Genomic DNA, 20,412 nt, shown 5'->3' on the forward strand with positions numbered 1-20,412 from the left:
AATGTGGCATGAATATGTTGAGGGGAGGGGGGTCATCAATGTGAATTTCCCAGGCTTGCTCCAGACCTGTGTCAGAGTTTGCACCCAAACATAAGAGTACGAAGCACATTCATTTCGTAATCAGCACCATGATACAATATGGTATCATCGGGCCAGTAAAGGTAAACAAAACTGAAAACCACATGCTACGAACTGAGAACTTGGCAATCCCTAATCTAGACTATATGCTAAATAATTATGCAGTAAAGTACCTTAAGACTCTTAGGTTGCTGTTTCAGCTCGAGTGCATGCTTCTTGCGCAGTTCTCGCTCTGCACGCTGCATGTACTCTTGCTGATTGGAAAGCTCTGTTTGGTGTTGGTGGAGAATCTGATCCTCTCGCAACTGATGCACTGCCTTCTGCTGTCGGTACTCCAGCTCCTGAGTCTGCTCGTGATGTCTCAGCAACATGGAATGTGCTTGCTCAAGTTGGTTTTGCCGTTTGTTCAATTCCTGAAAACAAAAATAACATTTATATATAGCAAGATAACCATGGTCGCTGCTTTCAGACTGAGATAAAATTCAAGTGTATGCAATTTTCCACAAAATTAAGGCATAAAATACAGATTCTACAATAAATATTAGAGACCAGATGGATAACTGGTACTGTATCAGTCTCTGCGAATATAGGCATAAAAGTATTACCAATATTTTTACTATGGCTGAGCTGATGCGGTGTGCGATCAGATCGTGCAATGTGCATATCAACCTATATTGGCTGATACCAATAAGAGTACCAATTAATCTGTCCCATCATTACTATTATACTTACTTCACGAAGTAATTCCTGCTCTAGACTGTGGAACACTAATAGCCTTTTTCTTCTGAATTTACGAATTTCTAGGTCCAGATACTCTTTTTGTCCTCGTATCAACCGTTGTTCTTCTTGAGCTTCTAATTGTTTTAGATTTTCTTTATGAGTCCTGAAATGAATCAACATTGACCAATCATCATATGTTCGTGCATAACAAACATCCATACAACAACAAATATGTGCATTACTCTAAATGCTCTGCAAATGAAAGGATTTTTGAAATATTGTACATAAATGAGGAAAAATAGAAATGACAAACACAATGAAAAAGCCAGGCCAGGATTCACGGATTCACAAGTTGCCTTTCAACCTGCTCTGTCACCAAGCCGGCTGTTGACTGGATGTTTGAAACACCAGTCACAAAATAATGATTTATATTGCATTAGAGCTATAACAATGTACATATTTTCCCCTTGTTTTGGCCCTTGAAGCCAATCTAGTGGAATCTTGATTACACATTTTTCAAAAACAAACTAAAGAACATATAGTGTAAAACTGTCAAATTCGGGAATGTAAAATTGAAGATTCTACTCTATTATACTTTCTTCTGAACCATTAATTCTTATATGTTCCTGTATAACACAGTGCAGGTAATTAAAACAAATTTTATTTAAAATTCTCAACAGACTGAGATTTACAACTAACCTTGTTGGTACAACTAATTTACAATAACCTGTTGGAATATTATTTACAGTTATGTTTGGGGATCACTATGGGATTCGGGAATCACACTTACAGTGATTGGCATATCTCAGTACTTCTGCTTTAAAAATAAAAATATACACTAAAATACAATAACTTACTGTAACGTAGCGTCACGTTGTCTCTTTGGTGTCGATTCGTCTAAACTGAGTTCCCTCTTCCACCTCTCCTTGTTCTGCTTATATTCCTTCTTCTTCTGCATCTCAAATGCTTTCCTATCTTGGTCTTGCCGTGAACTAATTTCTTTAAGCAACTTCTTTTCAGCAGCTGCATTTTGCTTCAACTGAAACAGTTTACATACAAAGTTACATGTGTGCATATGTATATTATGTGGAGCGTCAACATGAATGTCTATTACTGTTTGTCACAATACACAATTAGCCATAAAATTTGTAATTTTGCACCAAGATTGCGTGTGTAAAATGGACTGCCACTATGACATCCATTGTTATATTCTGATTATCCTACATATGAATTTAGGAATATTTCAAAACTCTGGTATAGTTGCAAGGGAATACTTATATATTAGGGATGGGCCGATATGAAATTTTGGCCAATACTGATAAAGTAACGATATAAAATTTACCAATACCGATCCGATATAAAATTAGAAATGGTCCTTGAAGAACCTGAAAGTTTCATTGACCTCCTTAATAAATGTGGGTTTCGAGGTGACTGCAGTGAAAAAGAAATTGCACATTTAGACATTTAAGTTTTTAGAAAGTAGGGCATGGAGATAATCCATAAAAATTACAACAAAATGGCAGCATTTTGCACTAATTTTTCAGATGTTTATTGATATATCGGATCGGTAAAACAATCTGTAATTTTACCGATGAACAGATATGTCTATATCGGCTGATACCGATATACCGATTAATCAGTTCCATCCCTATTATAAATACTTTGAACAATTTAAATTACAGTGTTCACGCACTGGTTCAGCAGCACAAAAAGTGAACGCAATGGTAACAGTTTTAATTGACATTAGATAAACACTAGCCATGTAATTAATAAACCAGCAGATTACACCCAAGAAAAGTTGATTGATCATTAAAAATTATACTGCATTCATCGACAATGAGGCTGTTTACACCCTTCTAAAATGGACACAGAAGTCTTCTAACAAAACACAAGACCAACTGAAGTCAGTGAATTAAAAGGACAAAGTAAACCATATCTACGAATGAAAGTCACTACGCTATTGGAAAGCCTTGATAGTGGGAGTTGCCTGGAGATCAGGCAACTTGTTTGGGTACATAAAATGCACAATTTTCAATAGTTGTTATTTTTGGAGCAAAGTTTATTTTACGTTACACGTAACTAACATCTTCATCATCTAAGCATGAGGGTCCAAAAGGAGAAGCTGGAGGGGAATTCCTCCTCCCCTCTGGAAGATAAATTTTATGTGTCACCAATTATATTTTTCATGCAACACTGCAGCAAATATTACTTGGAAGTTAATTTTCTTAAATATATTTTACATTTAAGAATTGCATACAGTGGAACTTCGATTTTGCATTTTTCAGGGAATTACTGAAGAAAAATTAAAGTGGAGGACAATGTAATATTGAGGAAAATTTTATAACATTTTGCTATGTTGGGAACATCAAGATTAAATTTATAATGCGGGAAAATATAAAATCCAGGAAGTTAAAATTGGGGTTTCATTGTATTAACTAGAAAATTGAACTTCAATTAATCTCAGATGGATGTCTTTGTATTTTTGTTACTTAGCATCCCGTATCTGACACTTTTGGCTAATTATGATAAGGATGTTCTCCATGATGAAACTGATATTTGAACACTCAGAAGGAACATCCATGCACATGCTGGGATTAAACAACACACTTTGGTGGAGAGTTTGTAAATCTGAGCTCTATATACACATACATAATACTGTAAACTAACAGAAATAGAAAAACTCACCTTTCTTTCTAATTCCTGTTGATGTTTAATTTGTAATTTTTCTAATTCCTTGCTGAACTGTTGTAGAAGAGTTTCATATTCTTTATCTAACAATTGCTTGTGGTTTTCCATTTCTATTTTACATCGTTCTTCAAGCTGTTTTGGAAATGTAAAAATAAAGTTACAACCATCAATGAAAATTTATGCAGGTACCAAAAAAACACAAGAAAAATATAACATTACAGAGTTTTCCAAACTTTCAGAAGTTCTATATGGCTGGACCTTTGGCCAATGCCAGTGAAGCAGTTTTCGAAATTTTCTCTCTTAAAAAGCACTATAATATTCTGTAATGATCTATATTCTGCAAGTTATCACAGTAAATCACAGAACATTAATTAATTCTACTGTGCATATCTGAGAAGCAAAAATGAACACCTTTCCACAGGAATATACTTTATACTCCAACAACTACATAAATTTGCTACTAGAAGGGAAAGTTTTGTGTCATAAGTCTAGTTTTTAAATCAAATTTAGTGTTACATATAACTTGAATTTCGGTGTTAAAATGGCTCTGGAAGGAATTCTAGGCTAGAAATTTACAGGGTTTTCCAAGTCCTTCCCACATTTAAATTCATTATAACTTTGTAACAAACAGATATTTCAGTGAAATGAAGTTTGAACTGCACAGCAGTCTTTTAAAGTTTTATCTGGCAACACTGCATATTGAGGGGATCATGTGATTGCGAGAGATCAGGTGATTCCAAGATGACGTCAATTCAGGAGGCAGGTGGATTGGCCGCAGAGGACCCACATCATGACCTGCAAGGTCTCTAGACCTGGCTCTGTGACTTTTGAGGACGACAGACATACAGTGTTGCCAGGCAAAACTTTAAAGACTGCTGTGAAGTACAAACTTACTTCACTGAAATATCTCTGTTACAAAGTTATAGTGAATTTAAATGTGGAAGGACTTTTAATAAAACCCTGTAGAATATCATAGCTGTTATTCGAATATAGACATTGTGTCGAAAACAGATTCACTTGCATCGATGAAAGGACAGCTGAGCCTTAAGTCTAATCATACTCAGACAGATTAAAGAGAGGAATGAGGACATTCCACGAAAAGTGGTCCTACTCCATGTAAATAACAAAATCAATGTGGAAATTATTGCTTTTAATTCCATTAAGGTTTAAATGTTTGTGAATGCACATTTCACCAAGAAAAATTATTAGCATCGTAGCCTATATGCTTCACAGACAAATTAAACCAAACTTTGCTACAGTTTTAAAGCATCACACATGTAACATATTTTCGTTAAAATTTACAGATATTCAACAGATTAGATATAAAATTCCGATTGGTCTTTGAAGAACCTGAATAGTTTACTGACCTCCTTAATAAATGTTTGTTTCTAGGTGACTGCAGTGCAAAAGAAGTTGCATATTTAATTTAAGTAGGGCATGGAAATTATCCATAAAAATTATAACAAAATGGCAGAATTTTGCACTAAATTATAAGATATTTATAGATATATATCGGATCAGTACAACAATCTGTAATTTTACTGATAAAGCAATATGCTTATATCGGGCAATACCGATCGATAGAAGCATGCATATTTCGTTTTTGACGAAAACACGAAATGTGAAATAACACATTGTAATGTTAATTTTTCATGTTTCTGGAAGGTGTGAGGTCCATTTTCCTACCCTGTTTTGTCACGAAATAATGCGAAATTAACTGCAAAATACATTTTAAACACGAAATTTAGAGTTTGTTTACCACCACGACACTTTCTGTAATCAGAATTAGCCTGTGAGTTATGCAATTCACGGAAAATTGATTTAATTCTGCTGCGAATATTTGAGAAGCAAAAATGGACCCCTTTATACAGGAATAAACTTAATATTCTGGTAATGACATAAATGTGTTATTAAAAGGGATTTGTTTATTTTGTGTAGTAAGAGCAGTTTTTAAAAAAATCAAATTTAGGGTTATATTCACAATTTTAAAACCAAAATGTCATTTTATATACCGCTTTTTCACCCCTATAACAGTGAAATTTTATTTTATTTACTGCTTTTGAACCCAAAATTGATTCTCTTTTTGTACCGAAATTTAGCTTTTCTATTTACCAAAAATATGTGCCTCCACCGATCGAGTACTTCTTAATATGTTCCATCCCTAGAAAATAGTTTGTTTTTGAATGGCAAATCTTGTGACAGAACATAAAGAGCGTTTAAACATAACAGCATATTACTAGAGGCATGAAAATTTAGTTTTTGACGAAAACACGAAATATGAAATAACATGCTGTACTGTTCATTTTTCATGTTTATGAAAGGTCTGAGGTGCATTTTTCTACCCTGTTTTGTCACGAAAAAATGCGAAATGAACTGCAAAATGCGAAATTGACTCAAACACGAAATTTACCGTTTATATACCGGTCTGAAGTATCCTGCGAGTTATGCAATTCACGGAAAATTGATTAATTCTGCTGTAAATATTTCAGAAGCAAAAATGGACCCCGTTACACAGGAATAAACTTAATAGTACTCTGGTAACTTAATAAATGTGATATTAGAAGGGATAAGTTTATTTTGTGTAATAAGTGCACTTTTTAAATCAAATTTAGGATTATATTCACAATTTTAAAACCAAACTGTCATTTTATATAGCACTTTTGATGTGATTATTCACTGCTATAACACCAAAATGTTATTTTATTTACCGCTTTTGAACCCGAAATAGACTGTTTTTGTACCAAATTTTTGCTTTTTTATTTACCAAAAATATGTGCCTCTACATATTACATACCTTGAGCAATGCTCCTTGGTGTTCTCGCCTCATCCGTTTGTAGCCAGACATCTGTTCATGCATCTCCTCCTGCATGTGCTCCTTGGCTTGCTTCGTAACTATTGATGTAGTTCGGATTGTTGCGAAATTGTTGGCACCATGTTCTTGTGACACTGAATTACTGGCCTGAGTGGAAAATAACAAAGACTTTATAAGTGCTCATTTAATCACAAGGGGAAAAGTCAATACTATGGTATGAGCATTGGTAACGTATCGGTTTATCATCACAGATAATGGCCGAAACTTTTTGCTTGCGAGGCTCATAATACAAATGTTGCAAGACACCTTTGCAGTCTAATTATCTTGTAAATTATGCAAAATGAGTGACTAATTATGAACCACCAATGTCTGCAAAACTGAATTTTGTAATCAAATGTAACTTTTCTCTTTTTTAATCTCTTAACCAATTCTTTGTTTGTATGCAGTGGAACCCAATTATATGCTTCCTGATTTTACACTGAGTCTCCATGATCCCAATAAAGACATATGTTATAATATTTTTCTGGAATTTACATTTTCCCAAATGTTAAGTCCATTGAGAATCGGTACTGGTATCGGTTCACAGTTGCATGGGTTCTGTTCATCTGGTCAAAAGGTTAAGAAATTAGTGACTTAACAAAACAAATTACTAATTATGGATCAATTTAATTACAGCCATCAATAAATTAGTACATTAAATGCAAAACTCTTGAATTCATATTTAAAAAATATTATCTGGCATCCAAGATCTAGTTAGTCAATCGACATCTTTAAATTGAGCACAAAAGTAATATTTTTATGTGAACAAGACAATGTTTTCATTTTGTACTAATAGTAATCAAGATTAATGAACTGTGAATTATACACATATTAGACATATTTTTCTGTATTTATGGAAAAGTGAATGCTACAGAATAAAAGAAACACTTTCACAACTGGCCTCCTTTGTAAGTACCAGGTGGTTATAATTAAAGTGACGGTGTTTAGAGTGGTACAGCACGGGCTGTAATGAGAGTAGCAGTCTGAAACTTCGTAGATATGATAATGAAGCAATGCGCTCGCGAATTATGCAAAAAAAAAAAAAAAAATAGTTCCAATTCTCGCCACCAGGGTAAAAAAAGGTGCTGTAAGCAGTCAAAACGTGGAATTTTCCGTAACTCTGACGTCAAAGTCGGTGACATTGCCTAACCATTGTGTGAGCTCCCTGGTTGTTGTTGGTGACGCTTGTTGCTTTTTTTTTCCTTTAGTGATGTGAATGTTCGCCGAACATTAAAAGTTTGATTTTTCCCGTGTAAAAAGCAATGGCTATTGCGAAGAAAGACCGTGCACTGCTAGTGAAGTTGTTTTACCAGAATGGGAGCAATAGTAACGCTGTACTGCGGAAATATCGCCAACAGAAAGGGCTGAGAAGAGGGCCTATGTCAATTAATGGGCTGAAGAAGATGATGAAGAAATTCGAGGAAACAGGTGAATTGGGTGTTGCACCAGGGAGAGGAAGGCGGCCCATCCCCGTGGAAGTTGTGGACGAAGTTGCTGTAGCTGTAGCTGACCGTGCAGCACATGCCTCAACTTCTGCAACCAGTGCTAGAGCTGTGGCACGTGAATTGTCACTCCCCTGGTCAACAGTTCGCAAGGTATTGCGGTGCATTTTACACTGGTATCCCTACAAGATTCAAATTGTGCACCAATTGAAACCCCAAGATATTCCACAACGCCGTGAGTTTGCCCATCGGTTTTTGGCACACATGGAAGTGGATGACATGTGGCCGGGGAATATTCTGTGGACTGACGAGGCGCATTTTACTCTGGTCGGTACAGTGAATACTCAGAACTGTCGCATATGGGGTTCCACTCGTCCACATGTTGTGCAGGAACAACCATTGCACTCAGTTTACGTGACTGCATGGTGTGGGTTCACTAGCTCCTTCATTCTTGGTCCGTTTTTCTTTGAGGAGATGACACCTCGAGGGCCTGTTAGGTGTACAGTGACATCGGCACGTTATAGGGACCTCCTTGTGCAACACGTGATTCCAGCTTTGCAAGAACGGAACTGTGAACACACCACCATTTTCATGCAAGATGGGGCAACACCACATGTCGCTCGCCATGTGAAAGATTTGCTGCGAGAAACCTTCACTAATGACCGCATCATCTCTAGGCAGTTTCCAGATGATTGGCCTTCCAGATCCCCCGACCTTAATCCATGTGACTTCTGGCTGTGGGGATATTTAAAAGATCGTGTCTATCAGGGACATGTCCGGTCTCTGCCTGATCTGAAGGCTAGCATACAACGACATGTCGCTCAGATTTCACCAGACATGCTGCGAGCAACCGTCGACCATGCCGTGTTACGAATGCAGCATGTTGCTGAATTGGGAGGCCATATTGAACAGTTCTTGTAACCATAGTTCCTAATAAACATGCCAGAGCCATTGTTCTCATGTGTTTGATCTTTCCTGCCTTTTTCCTGTAACTATACCACGTTTTGACTGCTTACAGTGCCATTTTTTACCCTGGTGGCGAGAATTGGAACTATTTTTTTTTTTTTTGCATAATTCGCGAGCGCATTGCTTCATTAGCATATCTACGAAGTTTCAGACTGCTACTCTCATTACAGCCCGTGCTGTACCACTCTGAACACCGTCACTTTAATTATAACCACCTTGTACAATAATAGTGATTACTAAGTTAGGAAAAAATGTCATCAAACACATTTTAAACAAAATATTTCCAGAGATACCTGTTGGGAGGAAAATGAGAAATGTGTTCTTCACAGTTTTTAATTCCAAAAAGCAAAAAATCCATTTAATGTTCTAACTTTTTGGCCATTTTTTGAAAATTCCCTCATTTTTCCATTATCTTTACACTGCTATGTTGATTTCCCAGACTTCTAGGTCATTAGAAAACCTGTACATGCAACAGTGCTTATTACATATGGTACCTAGAACAAGGACACAAATACAAAGCATACATACCTTGCGTCTATTGCGTACTGACGGTGGGTAATTGGCTTCATTTCCATCTGCATTCGGTGGAAGACTGTTGGTGGAACTACTTTGCGAGCTGGCACTGACACCCATCGAGTGGATACTGTGCTCCGATGTTATGCTATTGCTCTTACTACTATCCCCTCCTATTTGTTCATCAGGTGTGTCTGCAAAATACAAGTTTATTGTAACAATGTTACAATAAAAAACACTAAGTCTGTGACATAAGGATGAACTGATATAAAATTTTGCCGATACCTATAAAATACCAATGTAAAATTTCCCAATGAAAGAACCTGAATGGTACACAGACTTTTTAATAAATGTATGTTAATGACTGCAATGCGAGATTGATTGAGTTGGTGTTTTAAGTCCACTTTATGCAGAGTAAGGCTAATTGAGACTGGACCTACAGTTTAAAGTGGGATCCGAAACACTATATGCCTCCACCAGGTATCAAACCCAGGACCTCTTGATTACATGCAATGAAAGATTTGATAGAATTAAAAGTCTTGGGTGCATCTGCACTTAAGACCATTTTGCACCCTCCTATGTATATGGGGAAATATCCCCTTATCTAAAATTCTGACTGAAAAAGTTAAAATAAGGGATGTAAAAAGCCCCTTGGGAAAAATGTAAAGTTCAAGGTTGTAAAAAGGCCTGCACAAAACAAGCACAACACATTAAAAAGTCAAATGTATTAAAAGCTTTCTCATAGACGGTGGAAGAGACCAGTTCTTCACAACAATCTAAAAACATTTGATAAAACACTGTTGTCATCACCCAACAGGGATGACAAACAACTGGGAAAATTAAAAGTCTGTCTGAGGTTAGCAAAGTCGGCACATTCAATAAGAATATGCCGAACACTGCATATTTATAGACATTTACTTTGTAAAAAAAATAGAGAATGAAGATAATGTGTTATATACATAAAAATTACAACAAAATGGCAGAACATTGCACTAAATTATAAGATATTTATAGATATATCGGATCTATAAAATTATCAGTAAGTTTATAGATAAACCGAAAAGACTGATCATCCAATACTGATTAAGTACAGATTAATCTGTCCCATCCCTACTGTGGTATTTTTAAAATAATGCAACAACTGTGCAAAATTATTAGCTGAAATACAAGTTCAATTTTAACATCAAAGCAACTTTATTTTACACTGCATTTTAGCAATGGGAAAGCCAATATCGATGTATAGGTGTCAGCCTATACCATGTTTTTGCTTTAAATTTACTTTGTGCACAGACATGCAATTCAGGACTGAACCTAAAGTTTAAAGTGGGATCTGAATCACTGTGTGCCTCTACCAAGTATTGAACCCGTGACCCCTTAAGCTGATACCAGGTATTGTTTGAAATTATTCACACACACTTCTCCGTAGTTTGGATACTTTGCGCAACATTTTTTGTAGTCTAATTGTCCTGGAAATTATGCAAAATTCAAATAAAATACCACCAGCATTGTGTGGGAAAAATGGAAATTTGGATTAATTAATTAACTCATGAAATTACAAATATTTTAAAGCAAACAACTGGTAGATGGCTATGATAAAGTAACAATGGAAAATTTATGTATTAAAATTTACAAATATTCCAAACTACTTGAATTGTTATAATTTCAATGTATCGGCATAACTGGGAATCTGTAAAAGTATTGGCAATCATTTCAGTATGGGTTCAAAGTTGTATCATCTCAGCCCTACATTTAATTGTTGCAATTTTCAAACACTGAACAATTGGTATCGATGACAATTGGGAAGTGTGTCAATAAACCTCAATGACAAAAATGAATGATGAAGTGGTGATGAAATAAATGATGGGACCCATGCAATACACATACTCAGGATGCAGGCCTAGAACATGTAACATAGCACAGGATGGCCTTAAGTAATTTTAAAAAAAGAGAAATTAATGAACGAAAGAGAATAATTGTTGATGAACAGAAAACTTACATTTCTTAAAAATATTCTCAAAATTTCGACTTTTAGCTTAAAGTAACATAAATTAACTCTTATCATCCTGCCTTGCCATGCGAGACAAAAATCTAAAGTTATTTGTCAATATCTCGGTACTAAATGTGAATATGTAAAATTTACTAAAGTTAAACATCTTAAAAATAGAAGTTTCATGTGATAATTTTTCATTGTCCCACAAAAATTTCATTACATCTTAAATTTATGATGAAGCTAAAATTTTCAAATACAGGATCTAGCTTTATTTACTGATTGGGTTTATTTTATTTCATTTTTCTGCCACTTTTGCTTAATAACGAAGATGAGGATGAGTGATGATATGATGAAAGTTATGAAGGAACACTCACAGAGAACACCCCTGCCCAGGATGGGATTCGAACCAGAGACCCCGGGCATCGTAGTGCAATAGCATAACCACTTTGCCACACAGGTTGGCACAGGATCTAGCTCCTCAGAGCATGGAGTTTGGTGATCTCTGCTTCTGAGGATACATGTCTTGTGCCTTTTTCCCTGACATACCTTCAAGATCTTGTTTCATGTAAGTGAAATATAAGGCTTTGTACAAATTTCTTGATCATGCTCGAATTCTAGAAGTGCAGCCACTATACATCTATGAAATGGAGTAGAAAAAGTATCGATATTTACCATCAGCATCTCCGATAGTGCTTTCATTTTCACAGCCATCAACCATAAGAATCTTCTTCAATTTTCGATAGTTCAGGTTGTCTAATTCCCTAACAGCTGCTTTGGTGCGCTGGATCAAGTCGATAAGAACATGCGTTGATGTTCCCCGTGATACCATTTGATGCTGGAGAGAAATAAAACACTTAAGCAACTTTTGCAATATTCACACAATTATTAAATATTGAGCACATAGCTTCCACATAAACAAAAATGAATCCAGCCAGAACAACTCAAGACTGCAAATTATGCACCCACAAAAATGGTGGCCATGACCCATTGCTGCAAATGATGTTCAGCTTTCAGCTTCAGTATTGGTTGACAAGTGTTTAAATGCATCAACCCTTAGGTGAATGCTTTTAAGTACAAGATTAAGCTAAGCTTTGAACAAGATTGCCAAATTCCCATTCCAAAATCAGATTACGCAGCATTCAGAACTGAAACTACTTCGTCTGAAGGATAATGGAATGCATGGTGCTGCCACTTACCATTCTTAACGAAACAACCTTGGCACAACTTACACAAAAATCTAAGTTGTGCAAACTGTGGAGAGACCATAGTTCATTGGTTCTATCCTTGATTGAGCCACAATTTTAGCAAAACTCTTCATTAAGTTATAGCATTCTGTAATGTTTTAACACAATAATAACTATTCAGCTGCACTGACTATTCAAACGAATCACGCTTATTCACATTGTTCAAAATACATAACAAAACTAAGATATTAAAATTTTTACATGGAATATCTTCCACCAAGAAGCTGGTTCAAGAAAAATAAAAGCAGTGGTGTATAGGGTTAAAAACCTGGGCTACTCACCAGATCATAGTGTTCAAATTTGGACAAATATTTGCTGGTGGGGAGGGGGTTCTTTTAGTTCATTTCAGAGGGGGGGGGTGATGTGACAATCTAATTAAAAACACATACCTCATAAATAAAATATCAAAATTCCTCCTCCTGGGAAAATTACATGCTGGGAACAATAGGTTTGCAACATTGACCCAAATTGTTGAGGAAGTTCAGAGGGTAATTTCCCCACCATATGCAACCCTTTTCCCTCTCCTGGCAATTGGCTCCACAATTCTCCCTTCCTAGAGAAATTACATGCTGGGAAAAATTGGTTTGCAACATTGATCGGGATCCTTGTGGTAGCTCCATCACATTTAAACCCTGCAGCCCCTGGCATCGCTTATCATTCCATGGAGTTGCCTTGCCTCGCAAAATCAAAGAAAGCAGGCAAGGTTTCCAACTCCTAAGAAATCAGGTTCATCTTCTTCTTGAAATTAACAATTTTATGCACATTTTCTGATAGATATTTTTTCTGTATTTTGGTCAAGGAGTCTGGGCTTCGCAGATAGTCCTGAATATACACCCCTGGTTAAAAGACATTTAATGTTCTGGCGTTCTAACTCATGAGTTAATTTCCTAGAAATTTTCCAGGTGATTGAGGATGTAAAGGTTATCAGGAATCTTGCTTAGGCAAAGCCAGAGTGGACTTGATGGGAAATAGAAATGGCATATGCTAGTAGGGTGACCAACTCTCCCATATTTCCCGGGAACTCCCATATTAAAGCTCCTGTATTGACATTCTATTTTTCCTGCAGGTTTCATTAACAATCAAGATTGTGGAATTAAATTCATTCCAATATAATACGAGGGAAATTCCGAAAGTTCGTGGATTGGCAACACTGCACAGATTCTGTGATTGTTGCACGTGAAGATAGCCTGTGGTGTGCTTTGTTAATGTACGAGTGAACCAACGTGCAGCTGTTGTTTGTTTGCTCGCTATGAAAGTCGAACTGCAGTGTGTATTACAATGGCAGATGAGAATGATATACCGATAATTACCAGACGAAGGATCGCCAATTGAATTTTGTGTGAAGTTACGCAAAAGTGTCCAGGAAATGTTTGAGATGATCAAAGAAGCTTACGGTGACGAAGCAATGGGCATATCGGCCGTATTCAAGTGGTGGATGCATTTTAAGGAAGGTAAACGCAATGTGCAGGATAAGGCGAGAAGTGGGTGGGCGTTTCCAACACTTAAGAAAGAGTTACGCTGAAGGAAGTTTAGCATGGACTAGGAAGTGAAAGCTGTCACATCCACTACCTTACACTGACTCTCAGAAAATGGTCTGCAACATGTGTTTGAGAAGCTGGTGCATCGCTGGAATCGGTGTACAGAGTGAAGGGCACTATTTCAAAACGGAAACTCAAAACAAACCTCGTACTGACTCGGACTCCAAATAGTGATCTCAGTCCACGAACTTTCGGAACAACCCTCGTGCAAGTTCGGTGACACACACAACGCTTCCAAGTTGACCACAAGATATTGCACATTTTGTTTTCAGCAGGCAGAAGTTGCATCATATCTTGCAGTAGTTGACTGATGCTAGATGCTTTGTTCTCAGCATCAGTGGGCATATTCATCATGTAGGTTAAGACCAAGAAACATGCAAATTTGTCAATTTTTATTCTGTATTGTGATCTGTGTATTACATAATATGTAAATTAATTAACTTGTTTAATACTACACATGGCATGAACATTTGTTGGAGTTATGCCACCTGCTGCTAAAAATGTGTAAAATTTGCCAGACTAAATCTCCCATAAATTCAATTTAGAAAGTTTGAAATCTCCCTTAAATTCATGGCTGAAAGTTGGTCACCTTATATGCTCGAGACCCGGTAAATTCAATTTCAGCCTGAGTTCCTGCACTTATTTGATTTTTACCCATGAAGACTTTTTCTGTGTCCAGCATCACCAAACTCAAGCATATGTACTAGTCACAGCATATGTGCACACCCTTAAATCTACAATATACTAACCCTTTGTTATACACTACAATGCACATACCGAAAGCAACTTCCCAGAATTTGGCCTATCGTTGGGGTTCTTCTGTAAGCACGACTCGACAAAATGTCGAAAAACATCTGACCATTCTGGTGACTGTAAAGTGGGACTATCATTTTGGGCTATGTGGTACAAGGCACTCATCGCGTTCATGTTAAAATATGGTGGTTTTCTTTCAGCTGAAAAGACAGAGAACGAAAATTCAGTTGAGCAGAGATCATGTGGTTGGAACGTTTTCTCGCAATCATGTCATTACATGGATTACAATGCACTTGTCAACATATTCCTGAACAGATTCTCTCTCTCTCTCACACACGCACGCACGCACGCACATGCACACACACACACTGAACAAGTTTTCTAAATAACAATTTGCTCTTTGGAGTCTGGTTTCATTACCATGGTACCCTATGCTCTATGTATGCATGAATAGATTCATGGTTGCATAAGAAAAATCCAAAACTGAATTAAATATGAATACTTTCATGGGTTAAAAATTGAGTTATTAACACTGCAGAGGTCATGCTATATTTTCACGTGTGACTGCAGTTTGGCAACACTCTTGACCTTGGTTCCCAGTCTACCTTCCTGGAACAGTCCAGGGATTATGTTCATGCAGCCGTTTCTTGAAATTCACCCATTGTTCACTTTCTATTCGAGTTCATATTTCAATAGAGGTCAATTGTGATCCACGTGACCATTGACAGGAATGTTTTAGTATACATTGTATTTCTATATATGTAAGCACATGTTTCTAAAATTTGTTATAAATATATGAACCACTTTTTCAAATTTTTGGGAAAGAAATAACAAAAGTAAGATTCTAAAATATGTATTTTTGTTTAGTTTCATCACATCCAAATGAAATGCACTAGATTTAGAATTTCCTCCCCAGTGTAATGTGTTGGGCGAAATAACTTGATTTTTTTGTTAAGTGAACCAGAATTCTTGAAAAAAGGACACTCTCACTATAAAACCAGAGAAATGTTGACCAATAATGTGTAAAAATGAAAAAAAATTTATGAATCACAATTGTGGTCCACGCGACCAATGATTAGAGTGTTTTTTTCCAAGCGACCACTGCAGTGTTAAATGTGTAAAATATCTGTAGTCACCACATGAAGTCCAATTGCTAGAGGCATGCAAATTTCGTTTTTGACGAAAACACGAAATATGAAATAACATGCTGTAATGTTCATTTTTCATGTTTCTGAAAGGTGTGAGGTGCATTTTTCTAGCCTGTTTTGTCACGAAATAATGCGAAATGAACTGCAAAATGTGAAATATACTCTTAAACATGAAATTTACCGTTTATATACGGACGCGACACTTTCTGAAGTCTGAAGTATCCTGTGAGTTATGCAATTCATGGAAAATTGTTTAATTCTGCTGTAAATATTTGAGAAGCAAAAATGGACCCCTTTATACAGGAAAACTTAATACTCTGGTAACTACATAAATGTGCTATTAGAAGGGGTAAGTTTATTTTGTGTAATAACTGCAGTTTTTAAATCAAATTTAGGATTATATTCACAATTTTAAAACCAAAATGTCATTTTATATACCACTTTTGATGTGATTATTCACCGCTATAACACCGAAATTTTATTTTATTTACCGCTTTTCAACCCGAAATCGACTGTTTTTATACCGAAATTTTGCTTTTTTATTTACCAAAAATACGTGCCCCTACCAATTGCCCTTGTTATCCAGATTTCTAGACCAGGTCTGGTCAACATGGCATATTTGTGGAAGACTTCATAAAGGTGACTTCTGAGAAATCCTATTGGCTACTCCAATAGCAGCTGATCAGGAATCTTGCATATAGGAATATAGTGTGTGATAAAGCTATGTCATTCATCACACCTGCTATATTGAAGTAGTGGAACGTTACAAGTTCACTCAATATATGCATAGCAAAGTAACAGCGGAACTGATGCATAGGAAGAATTCTTGAGATTTCATTTACATTAACATCATTCTTACAATACATGGAGAATAGTAAGCAACACTGTACGGAATAGAGTACTTCAATTAGGGCTTTTTTCTTGTTGCACTGTGATACGATATTTGTAATTGCTTAGGCAGGTCTGTTGGGACGTGTATCCAAGGGTTCCATTTTACATTTCGGTCTGTAGATATTGCATAGTTTCATGTATATTGTATCTGAGTCTTACATAATAATATAGGGAATTATTATTTAGTTGTAAATAGTTCCCTTCTATGTATGGGTTTCAGGTTGACAGTGCTGCTTATTTGGCTGTGGGACGTTTGCCAATCATCGCATGCAAGTGCGGCATGCTCAAGCATAGCAGGCTTGAGGGTGGGAGACTAGCATGAGTTTGAGCGAGCATATGGGATGTAGTGAGCAAAGCAGTCTTTGTTGGTCACATTCGTGCATCATCTGTTGTAACAGTGCAGTGTGACATTATCATGGCAGGATATCTTCCCAAAGCAGTTTCTACACTCCTGCTTACTGGCCTTCAGGTGCAGTGTGCAGGCAAGGAGCTCAAGCCTGTTGTAGACCATGGCCCAGTAGTTCTTGTTTTCAAGCTATATTACATTTGTTCCCATGATGATGGGTAACAGCAAAATGCTCAGGACTCCCACATGGGGTCAAATGACGTACCATTTTCACCAAAGGCAAGAGCTCTAACCATCAGGCTATAAGAAAGCTCACCCATGCACAAAATTTGTCAAATACCAAGGTTTCATAGTGAAAAAATAAACTAACATGGCGAAATATTACTAACAGTGAACTTAAGATTAAACAACTTTTGGAAAATACTGTATTTCAACAGTTAAAAATTACTCTGAAATCAAACAAATATTACATTGTAATCACTCCACACTGGTGTATTCAACATTCCTATTTCGCCAGCAATATTCAGTGAAGATAGTAAATTCAAGCAAGATGTCTGATGGCTTGATTTTCATACTATTACACATTTAACATCTAAAAATAATTTTAAAACAAAACTTACCCAATTCAATACATGTTATACCCAAAGACCACACATCAACCTTCCCGTCATATTGGCCCTCATCCATAGCAAGAATCACTTCCGGTGCCATCCAATATGGTGTTCCAACAAAACTATTCGCTGGACATTTTATACTGGCTGACCCAAAGTCCGCTGAAAAAAAAAAAAACATAGTACAATGAATATAAAAGTAAGGAGGGCACAGAAATAACGATTTATTAAAGATGCTATACATGTGTGTCAGTAAAAAAAATGTTTTGTGCTAATTTACAATTTCAATGACATTTTGCAAGCTTCCATCTTTCAGAAAAGGAAAAAAATTGTTATGTGGAATACAAAGGGATACAGTACTTTATTTTTTCCAAATTTCAACTATTCCTTTAATATACCTTAGAGGCATTATATTTGATCATAAAATTCAGGATTTGTGTACATCAGCTTTTGGAGAGTGAATTATAGTTTGCAAGTATGCATAAAATTTCATTACCACCAACTATTATACAGGGTGTTCATAAAGTTCCGGTACAATTACATTACCCTGGCCACCGCTCTCCTGATATCACACCCTTGGATTTATTCTTCTGGGGGTATGTCAAAGATTGTGTTTACCACACTCCTGTTCCAGATGTTGCTACTCTTCAAAGAAAAAACTGAGAGTATCGTATCCTAACTGTTACTGGTGATATGCTGGGCCATGTATGGGCAGAAGTGGATTACCGCTTTGATGTTCTGAGAGCAACTAGAGGGGTGCACATTGAGGTGTATGGCATATAAACATGGAGAGTTGTAGTTCAGCATTGTTCTATTGCATGTAGTTTCCGAGCTATATTTTTTTGTAATGTTACCGGGACTTTATGAACACCCTGTATTTTATTATTAGCACTTTCCCTCAATTTCAAGATAAAAAGGTGAAAGGCTATTCTTTAGAAACATCAAAGAAAAGAACAGAATGAATACATTTAGAAACTAAATTACTGACTCATAAGATTCATTTCAGTTAATATAACTCCTTTGGGTCATGTAAGAAGTAAAGTTGTCCCCTGGAGTTTGCAACACACAATGAAGGCACACAGTGAGGTATCGAGGATATCCACACATTCCACATATATGGTGGAATGTTTGAAATGGGTGCACATGCGGTTGTGAAGAATCAATCACGAAAAATCCACCTACCTAATTTCACAGTTCCATTCTCTGTCAACAAAATATTGCCAGCTTTCACATCACGGTGTATTCGTCCTAGGGAGTGCAGGTAATGTAGACCACGGAGTACTCCTTCGCATATTGCAGCTATTTCCTCTTCTTTCAAGGGGCGCTTATGTACTTCTATGATGTCAGAGGCTGACCCAAGACAATACTCCATAACCAGCTGAACAGACAACAAATAAGAGCAATTAATTCCTGGTTTTGCAGTGTGTGGACATTTACCTATTTGCAGGGACGTGAAGTTTTAGTTTTAACGATAGCACCGAAAAGTTGAGGAAACCAAAATAAAGTGTTTAAAATGTATTTGGGTAGGTAAAGGAGGCAAGTTTCCCGTGTATCGGAATTGCGACATAACACGAATTATGCCATTTTTCAGAATAACACCAAATTTTACACCAACGTGAAAAATGCCGCAAAATGTGAAATATAAACTGGGGATAACACTTCTGCTCAAAAAGAACTACCTGAAGTGCTATTCTGTCATTTGTAGTGTAGCTGGTGAAAGTTCGATTCAAAAGAGATTATTATGCTTCATTTATTGCAGTTTGATGCAGACATGACTGACAGTGTTCAACGTTGTCCTGAAATAGAATTTGCTCAGGGGGATCTTCCCAGAAGGGAAATTTCGTAGCAATGGGAAAATTTTCAGGGGAAAGCACCTGTTATGTTTTGTGTACACAAAAATTTCGCAGAGGGATTTTTTTGGCATTGTTAGGGAAATGTGATGTGTATAATTGTGTTCAAAGATTTGGGTGTCATCATTCAACAAACATTTCATATTTAGTGGCTGATGAGATGAAATAGTTTTTCAAATGGAAGAAATTTTGTCATTTCTCACAAAGGTAAGCCATATTTTTCTATGTCATTAAAACTAAAATTTGTCTCAATTTTCCAGAACTAAAACAATGTAAAAATCTTAAGCATAGAAGGAACAGTAAAAATGCATGTAAAAATAACAGAGATTTTAAATTAACACCTAATTTTGCCCTAAACCACGAAAAATAACACCGAATTGCAGTAAAAAATAGTATCGAAATTCAGGGAAAAATAAACTTCACGTCCCTACCTATTTGCCTTTTTCCTCATTAATTTCATCTAACCAGTATTCATCAAAATCATTGTAATTGACCAAAAGAAATGAAGTCGCACAAAATTTAAGTCAATAAGTGCACAACTGACCAAGAAAATAATACAATGTAACCCCGACTTTATGTTTCCAGATTTTACATTTTAACGCACATTCAATCTTCATGGTCCCAACATTGCATAATGCTAAAAATTTTCCTCAATTTTAAATTTTCCTGCATTTTAAGTTTTTTTCAGCTTGGTCCCCAAAAAAACATAAAATCGAGGTTCCACTGTAACATGTTCGAATTCACTAACTACAGGGTGGCCCAAAAGTCAATTTCCCCTGAAAG

General features: G+C 36.3%; 1 protein-coding gene across 5 annotated transcripts in view; it reads right to left on the reverse strand.

Annotated features, from left to right (window-relative positions):
- Positions 1 to 20,412, reverse strand: part of Tao (Serine/threonine-protein kinase Tao) — a 69,769-nt gene that overhangs the window by 30,459 nt on the left and 18,898 nt on the right. For all 5 annotated transcript variants that reach the window (XR_014443712.1, XM_083140317.1, XM_083140314.1 and 2 more), the window contains exons 4-13: positions 18,962 to 19,157; positions 17,789 to 17,941; positions 14,808 to 14,983; positions 11,921 to 12,083; positions 9,274 to 9,452; positions 6,281 to 6,445; positions 3,484 to 3,618; positions 1,656 to 1,837; positions 811 to 961; positions 252 to 491 (exon numbers count right to left, since the gene is read on the reverse strand). Coding sequence is in view for 4 of the 5 variants with exons in the window: in XM_083140317.1 (XP_082996443.1) it covers positions 252 to 491; positions 811 to 961; positions 1,656 to 1,837; positions 3,484 to 3,618; positions 6,281 to 6,445; positions 9,274 to 9,452; positions 11,921 to 12,083; positions 14,808 to 14,983; positions 17,789 to 17,941; positions 18,962 to 19,157 (1,740 nt within the window). In the remaining variant the exon portion in view is untranslated. The remainder of the gene's footprint in view (positions 1 to 251; positions 492 to 810; positions 962 to 1,655; positions 1,838 to 3,483; positions 3,619 to 6,280; positions 6,446 to 9,273; positions 9,453 to 11,920; positions 12,084 to 14,807; positions 14,984 to 17,788; positions 17,942 to 18,961; positions 19,158 to 20,412) is intronic.

This window comes from Lepisma saccharinum, chromosome 18, assembly GCF_977018435.1.
Source record: "Lepisma saccharinum chromosome 18, izLepSacc3.1, whole genome shotgun sequence".
In the NCBI taxonomy this organism is placed as follows: Eukaryota; Metazoa; Arthropoda; class Insecta; order Zygentoma; family Lepismatidae; genus Lepisma; species Lepisma saccharinum.